At 65.3% G+C, this 8,361-nt stretch overlaps 1 protein-coding gene across 1 annotated transcript; it reads right to left on the bottom strand.

The window, feature by feature from the left end:
* Window positions 1-1,431: 1,431 nt before the first annotated feature.
* On the bottom strand, window positions 1,432-8,361 carry LOC148590159 (uncharacterized). Its single transcript, XM_088539412.1, has 3 exons — window positions 8,321-8,361; window positions 2,230-2,977; window positions 1,432-1,890 (listed from the first exon to the last, which is right to left on the bottom strand). The coding sequence occupies exons 1-3, from the start codon at window positions 8,359-8,361 to the stop codon at window positions 1,432-1,434; spliced, it is 1,248 nt and encodes a 415-aa protein (XP_088395538.1).

The raw sequence follows: 8,361 nt of genomic DNA, 5'->3' as shown, positions 1-8,361 counted from the left end.
ACAGGACGGGATGGGGACACGGGACGGGATGGGGGACCCGATGGGGACCCAACGGGGACATGGAACAGGATGGGGACACGGGAGGGGACACGAAGGGGACGCGGGACAGGAGAGGGGACCCAACGGGGACACGGAACAGGATGGGGGACGGGATGGGACCCGATGGGGACACGGGCTGGGACAGGGGACCCGACGGGGACATGGGACGGGATGGGGGACGGGATGGGGACACGAAGGGGACCCGATGGGGACCCGATGGGGACACGAAGGGGACACGGGACAGGATGGGGGACACGAAGGGGACCCGACGGGGACCCGAAGGGGACACGGGGCCTCACCCAGGTCCTCCATGGCCCGCGCTGCCCATTTAAGGAAGCGCCCGGACGCCGGGGCCCCCCCCGCAGGGCGGGAAAAGGGGCCGGCCCGGACGCCGGGGCCCCCTCGTCCCATCCCCCCCCCTCCCTCCTCCTCTTCCTCCTCCACGTTTCACGGGAGGGGGGGGGAGCCCCCGGACGCCGGGGCCCCTGGGACGAGGCGGGAAGCGGATCCCGGGACACGGAACCGCCCGGACGCCGGGGCCCCTTTGAACGCCTTCATTTAATTAATTAGTTAATTAATTAATTTGGGAGGGAGGGGGGAGCACCCGGACTCCTGGGCCCCTTTTAATGCCTTTATTTATTTAATTAATTAATTTGGGGGGGGGGGGGGGGAGCACCCGGACTCCTGGGCCCCTTTTAATGCCTTTATTTATTTATTTATTTAATTAATTTGGGGAGGGGGGAGCACCCGGACTCCTGCCCCCCCCCCCATTTCCCCACTTCATTTTGGGGCGTCCCTGACCCGTCACCCCCCCCCCCCAAACCCGGGGGGGGTCCCCACAATCCGGAGTCATCGCCCCAAAACTGTTTTTTCTTTTTTTCACCCCAAAACTGGGGTTTTTCGTCCCAAAATAAACCCGACCCCCCCACACACACTCGGGGAGGGGGGGTCCCCACAAACTGGGGCCATCGTCCCAAAAAACGTTTTTTTACTCCCAAAACTGGGGTTTTTTTTACCCCCAAAATGGGGAATTTTACCCCCAAAATAAACCCGACCCCCCCCACACTCGGGGCGGGTCCCTGGTGTCCCCAATGTGGTCCCCAAGGGGGGAGGGTCGTTGCCCCCCCCCGTCCTTGTCCCCTTTGGGGTGTCCCCGGGGGGGTCCTGCCCCCCCCGTGGCCTCGTGGGGTCCCCAAGGTCCCCCCGAGGTCCCCGAGATCCTCGGGAGCCTCCAGCTCCTCTAGAGGCTCCGGGTTCCCTGGAGGCTCCAACGCCCCCCGGAGCCTCCAGGTTCTAAAGAGCCTCCATGTTCTCCGGAGCCTCCGGAGCCTCCAACATCTCCAGATTCTCCAAGTTCTCCGGAGCCTCCGGAGCCTCCAGATTCTCCAGGTTCTAAAGAGCCTCCAGGTCCTCTGGAGCCTCCATGTCCTCTGGAACCTCCATGTCCTCCAGAGGCTCCAGGTTCTCCGGAGCCTCCAACTTCTCCAGATTCTTCAAGTTCTCCAGAGCCTCCATGTCCTCTGGAACCTCCACGCGCTCCAAAGGCTCCACATCCCCCATGTCCTCTGAAGGCTCCATGTCCCCCATAGGCTCCATGTCCCCCATGTTCTCCAGAGGCTCCGGGTTCTCCAGAGGCTCCAGGTTCTCTGGAGCCTCCAGCTCCTCCGGAGCCTCCACATCCCCCGTATCCCCCATAGGCTCCATGTCCCCCATGTTCCCCACGTCCTCTGGAGGCTCCAGGTTCTCCAGAGGCTCCAGGTTCTCCGGAGCCTCCACACCCTCCGGAGCCTCCACGTCCCCCATGTCCCCTATGTCATCTGGAGGCTCCAGGTTCTTTGGAGGCTCCAGATTCTTTGGAGGCTCCAGGTTCTCCGGAGCCTCCACATCCTCTGGAGCCTCCACGTCCTCCATGTCCCCCACGTCCTCCATGTCCTCCATGTCCCCCATGTCCCCCACGTCCTCCACGTCCCCCACGTCCCCCATGTCCTCCACGTCCTCCACGTCCCCCACGTCCCCCATGTCCCCAATGTCCCCCACGTCCCCCATGTCCCCCACGTCCTCCACGTCCCCCACGTCCCCCATGTCCCCCACGTCCTCCACGTCCTCCACGTCCCCCATGTCCTCCACGTCCCCCACGTCCCCCATGTCCCCCATGTCCCCCACGTCCCCCACGTCCCCCATGTCCCCCACGCCCCCCGCCCCCAGCAGCGGGTCCCAGGGCTCCCCCATGTCCACCCTCGGCCCCCGCCCCGGCGGCGCCAGCGCGGCCAGCAGGGCCCCCGCCAGCCTCCGCGGCGCCGCCGCCGCCCGGGCCGCCCGCGCCAGCCGCGGGGCCACCCGCTGCGGCGGCCCCCGCAGCAGCGCCCGGGCGGCCCCGGCGGCGGCGGCCGCCGACCCCCAGCGCTCGGCCAGCGCCCAGAGGCCGCAGGGGGAGGCGGCCACCGCGGCGGCCACCGCGGCCTCCACGCGGGGCACCAGGAAGCGGCGCCCCAGGGCCAGGACGGCGCCGGCGACGCCGGGGGCCGCGGGGGGGCCCAGGACGGGGCAGCGGCCGCGGGGGCGGCAGCCGTGGAGGAGGTGCAGGAGCCACGCGAGGGCGGGGCGGGGGGCGTGGCCCACGCGGACCGCGCCCGCCGCGGCCTCCGCGAAGGCCCCGCCCAGCATGGCCGCCAGCACCGGGGAGGCCCGGGACAGGGCGCGGCGGGAGGCCGGGAGGCCGGGGGAGGAGCCGTCCGGGAGCAGGAGGAGGTCGTGGGGGCAGCGGGAATAGGGACACGGGGGGGAGGCCGGAGCGGGGGGAGGCCGCGGGGGGGAGGCCGCGGAGGGGGGCGGCCGGGGGTGGGAATCGGAGGCCCCGGAGGGGGTTGGAGGAGGAGGGGGTGGTTTGGGATGGGAATTGGGGGTCCTGGAGGCTCTTGGAGGCTCTTGAGGGTGGAGGCTGGAGGCCCCAGAGGAAGTTGGAGTGGGGGGCGGTTCGGGATGGGAATCGGAGGCCCCGGAGGCCCTCGGAGGCCCTTGAGAATGGAGGCTGGAGGCCCTTGAGGAGATTTGAGGAGGCGGCAGTTGGGGGCGGGAATTAGAGGCCCTTGGAGGCCCCTGAGGATGGAGGCTGGAAGCCCCGGAGGAGGTTGGAGGAGGAGGCAGCGGTTCGGAACGGGAATCGGAGGCCCCAGAAGCCCTCGGAGGCCCCTGGGGTTGGAGGCTGGAAGGGGTTGGAGGAGCTGGGGGTGGTTTAGGATGGGAATTGGAGGCCCTGGAGGCTCTTGGAGGCCCTTGAGGGTGGAGGCTGGAGGCCCCAGAGCAAGTTGGAGTGGGGGGCGGTTCAGGATGGGAATCGGAGGCCCTGGAGGCTCTTGGAGGCCCCTGAGGATGGAGGCTGGAGGCCCTGGTGGAAGTTGGAGCGGGGGGTGGTTGGGGATGGGAATCGGAGGCCCCGGAGGCCCTTGGAGGCCCTTGAGGGTGGAGGCTGGAGGGCCCAGAGGAAGTTGGAGCGGGGGGCGGTTCGGGATGGGAATCGGAGGCCCCGGAGGCCCTTGGAGGCCCTTGAGGGTGGAGGCTGGAGGCCCTTGAGGAGATTTGAGGAGGCGGCAGTTGGGGGTGGGATTTGGAGGCCCTTGGAGGCCCCTGGGGATGGAGGCTGGAAGCCCCGGAGGAGGTTGGAGGAGGAGGCAGCGGTTCGGAACGGGAATCGGAGGCCCCAGAAGCTCTCGGAGGCCCCTGGGGTTGGAGGCTGGAAGGGGTTGGAGGAGCGGGGGGTGGTTTAGGATGGGAATTGGACGTCCTGGAGGCTCTTGGAGGCCCCTGAGGATGGAGGCTGGAGGCCCTGGAGGAAGTTGGAGCGGGGGGTGGTTGGGGATGGGAATTGGAGGCCCCAGAAGCCCTCGGAGGCCCCCGAGGATGGAGGCTGGAGGCCCCAGAAGGGGTTGGAGCAGCAGGGGGTGGTTGAGGCTGGGAATTGGAGGTCCTGGAGGCCCTTGGAGGCCCCCGAGGATGGAGGCTGGAGGCCCTGGAGGAGGTTGAAGCGGGGGGTGGTTGGGGATGGGAACTGGAGGTCCTGGAGGCCCTTGAAGGGCCCCGGGGATGGAGGCTGGAGGCCCCGGAGGAGGTCGGAGGACACGGAGAGGGTTGGGGATGGGGACGGGAGGCCCTCGGAGGACCCGGAGATGGTTGAGGCTGCGAATTGGAAGGCGCTGGAGGACCGGGGGACGGTTGGGGACGGGAATTGGAGGCCCTCGGAGGACCCGGAGGCGGTTGAGGCCGGGAGCCGGAGGCCACGGAGGCCCTTGGAGGCCCAGGACGTGGTTGCGGATGAGGCTTGGAGGACCTGGGAGGACACGAAGGCGGTTGAGGCCGGGAAGCGGAGGCCCTGGAGGCCCTTGGAGGCCCTTGAGAACGGAGGCTGGAGGCCGCGGAGGAGGCTGGAGCAGCAGGGGGCGGTCGCGGTTGGGAATGGGAAGAACCGGAGGCCCTCGGAGGCCCTCGAGATGGTCGAGGCTGGGAATGGGAGGCCCTGGAGGACCTCGGAGCGCCAGGAAGCGGCTGCGGATGCCAGTTGGAGGATTCCGGAGGACCAGGGAATGACTTGGGATGGGAATGGGAGGCCCCGGAAGGCCCCTGGGAATGGGGGTCGGAGGCCCTGGAGGCCCTTGGAGGACCTGGAGGAGGTTGGGGAGGAGGCTGGGAGGACCCTGGAGGACCAGCGGGGGCTGGAGGCCGCGAATGGGAGGCCCCGGAGGCCCCCGAAGGACCCGGTGGCCCTTGGGGACGGGGGCGGGAGGAGCCTGGGGACACCTGGGGACAGGGGGCCGCGCGGGGACGCTTGGGTGGCCGCGGGGGGGGCGCGGGGGGGGCGTCGGGGGGGCGCTTGGGGGCCCTCGGGGACGACGGGGACGAGGCCACCGCGGGGGCGGCCCTGGTGTCCCCGAGGCCGCCGGAGGGTCCCCAAATGTCCCCGAGGTCCTCGAGGGGGTCGGGGGGGTCCCCGGCGGCGCTGGCTCCGTCCTCGTGTCCCCAGGGCTCCTCGGTGGCGCCGGCCTCGTCCTCGAGCTCCTGGGGACGACAGTGTCCCCAAGGGGTCCCCAAGGTCCCCCCATGTCCCTCCATGTCCACCAAGGTCCCATGTCCCCATTGTCTCCAATGGTCCCCCATTGTCCCCCATGTCCCCCATGCCCCCATTGTCTCCAATGTCTCCCCATACCCCCATTGTCCCCCTTGTCCCCATTGTCCCCCTATTGTCCCCCAATGTCCCCGTTGTCCCATGTCCCCACTGTCCCCATTGTCCCCATCGTCCCCAATGCCCCCTCATTGTCCCCATTGTCCCCAATGTCCCCCCATTGTCCCCAATGTCCCCCACTGGTCACATTGCCCCCCATTGTCCCCCCATGTGCCTCCATTGTCCCCATGTCCCCCCATGCCCCCCATTGTCCCCACTGCCCCCCCATTGTCCCCGTTGTCCCCCTATTGTCCCCATTGTTCCCCTTGTCCCCGTTGTCCCCCCATTGTCCCCAATGTCCCCTGTTGTCCCCAATGTCCCCCCATGTCCCCATTGTCCCCCCATTCCCCCCATTGTTCCCCTTGTCCCCATTGTCCCCGTTGTCCCCCCATTGTCCCCAATGTCCCCTGTTGTCCCCAATGTCCCCCCATGTCCCCATTGTCCCCCCATTCCCCCCATTGTTCCCCTTGTCCCCGTTGTCCCCGTTGTCCCCCCATTGTCCCCAATGTCCCCTGTTGTCCCCAATGTCCCATGTCCCCATTGTCCCCCCATTGTTCCCCTTGTCCCCATTGTCCCCATTGTCTCCCCATTGTCCCCAATGTCCCCTGTTGTCCCCAATGTCCCCCACTGTCCCCATTGTCCCCCCATTGTCCCCATTGTTCCCCTTGTCCCCGTTGTCCCCGTTGTCCCCCCATTGTCCCCAATGTCCCCTGTTGTCCCCAATGTCCCATGTCCCCATTGTCCCCCCATTGTTCCCCTTGTCCCCATTGTCCCCATTGTGCCCCCATTGTCCCCAATGTCCCCCGTTGTCCCCAATGTCCCCCCATGTCCCCATTGTCCCCATTGTCCCCCCACTGTCCCCCCGTTGTCCGCATTGTCCCCATTGTCCCCCCATTGTCCCCATTGTCCCCATTGTCCCCGTTGTCCCCACTGTCCCCCCATTGTCCCCGTTGTCCCCCCATTGTCCCCCATTATCCCCAATGTCCCTCCATTCCCCCCGTTGTCCCATTGTCCCCATTGTCCCCCCGTTGTCCCCCCATTGTCCCCCTTGTCCCCCCACTGTCCCCCCGTTGTCCCCATTGTCACCTTGAGCGCCCCCAGCGCGTCGGCCGCGTAGAAGTTGAAGGCCGGGGGCGGGGCCAGGGGGGAGGAGGGGCCTTGGGCCACCGCGGCCACCAGCAGGGCCACCGCCCCCCCCCCGCGGAGCAGCCCCCGCGCCGGCGCCGCCCCCGCCCTGCGGGGACAAGGGACAGTCAGGGGACACGGGGACATGGGGGGACATGGGGACACGAGGGGACATGGGGGGACACAGGGACACGAGGGGACACAGGGACATGGGGACACGAGGGGACATGAGGGGACACGGGAACATGGGGACAAGGGACACGGTCAGGGGACACGAGGGGACACGAGGGGACATGGGGGGACACAGGGACACGAGGGGACACAGGGACACGGGGACACGAGGGGACACGGTCAGGGGACATGGGGACACGAGGGGACATGAGGGGACACGGGGACATGGGGACAAGGGACATGGTCAGGGGACACGAGGACACGGGGACATGAGGGGACATGAGGGGACACAGGGACACGGGGACACGGCAAGGACACAATAAGGACACAGGGACACAGTCAGGGGACATGGGGACACGAGGGGACATGAGGAGACACGGGGACATGGCAAGGACATGGGGACAGGGGGACGGTCAGGGGACATGGGGACACAAGGGGACACGAGGGGACATGGGGGGACAAGGGACAGTCAGGGGACATGGGGACACGGGGGGACATGAGGGGACATGAGGGGACACGGGGACACGAGGGGACATGGTCAGGGGACATGGGGACACGAGAGGACATGAGGGGACACGGGGACATGGGGACAAGGGACACAGTCAGGGGACACGAGGACACAGGGACACGAGGGGACACGAGGGGACATGGGGACACAGGGACACCGGGACATGGCAAGGACACAATAAGGACACAGTCAGGGGACATGGGGACACGAGGGGACATGAGGGGACACGGGGACATGGCAAGGACATGGGGACAGGGGGACGGTCAGGGGACATGGGGACACGGGGGGACACAAGGGGACACCGGGGACGCGCTCTACACATTGATCCATACATTGCTCCATAGGTCCCACCTGGCCAGCGCGGGCAGCGCCGCGGCGCACGCGGGGGGGTCCCTCTACATTATTATATACATTATTCTATACGTTATCCTATAGGTTATCCTATAGGTTATCCTATAGGTTATCCTATACGTTATCCTATAGGTTATCCTATACGTTATTCTATAGGTTATTCTATAGGTTATTCCATACATTACCTGGCCAGCGCGGGCAGCGCCGCGGCGCACGCGGGGGGGTCCCTCTCCATTGTTCTATACATTATTCTATACGTTATCCTATACGTTATCCTATAGGTTATCCTATACGTTATCCTATAGGTTATCCCATAGGTTATCCTATACGTTATTCTATAGGTTATTCTATAGGTTATTCCATACATTACTCCATATGTTACCTTGCCAATACAAGTAGTGCCGTAGCGCACGCCAGGCGCATGGGGCCGGCTCTACGGGATGCTCTATACATTATTCTATACGTTATTCCATACATTATCCTATAGGTTATTCCATACATTACCTGGCCGCGCGGGGCCGGCTCTACAGGATGCTCTATACATTATTCTATACGTTATTCCACACATTATCCTATAGGTTATTCCATACATTACCTGGCCGCGCTGGGCCGGCTCTACGGGATGTTCTATACATTATTCTATACGTTATTCCATACATTACTCCATACGTTACCTTGCCAATACGGGCAGCGCGGTCGCGCACGCCAGCTGCGCGGGGCCGGCTCTACGGGACGTTCTATACGTTATTCTATACATTATTCTATATTCTATAGGTTATTCTATACATTATTCCATACCTTGCTAACACAGGTAGTGCCGTCGCACACGCCAGCCGGGCCGGCTCTATGAGATGTCCTATACATTATTCTATATTCTATACATTATTCTATACGTTCTATAGGTTATTCCATACCTCGCTAACACGGGCAGCGTGGTCACGCACGCCAGGCGCAT

The sequence above is a fragment of the Tinamus guttatus genome, unplaced genomic scaffold (assembly GCF_059628265.1).
Source record: "Tinamus guttatus ecotype Peru unplaced genomic scaffold, ASM5962826v1 Tinamus_guttatus_pri_ptg001656l, whole genome shotgun sequence".
Classification (NCBI taxonomy): domain Eukaryota; kingdom Metazoa; phylum Chordata; class Aves; order Tinamiformes; family Tinamidae; genus Tinamus; species Tinamus guttatus.
The sequence above is the reverse complement of the archived record's forward strand: the minus strand, read 5'-3'. Positions and strand labels throughout refer to the sequence as shown.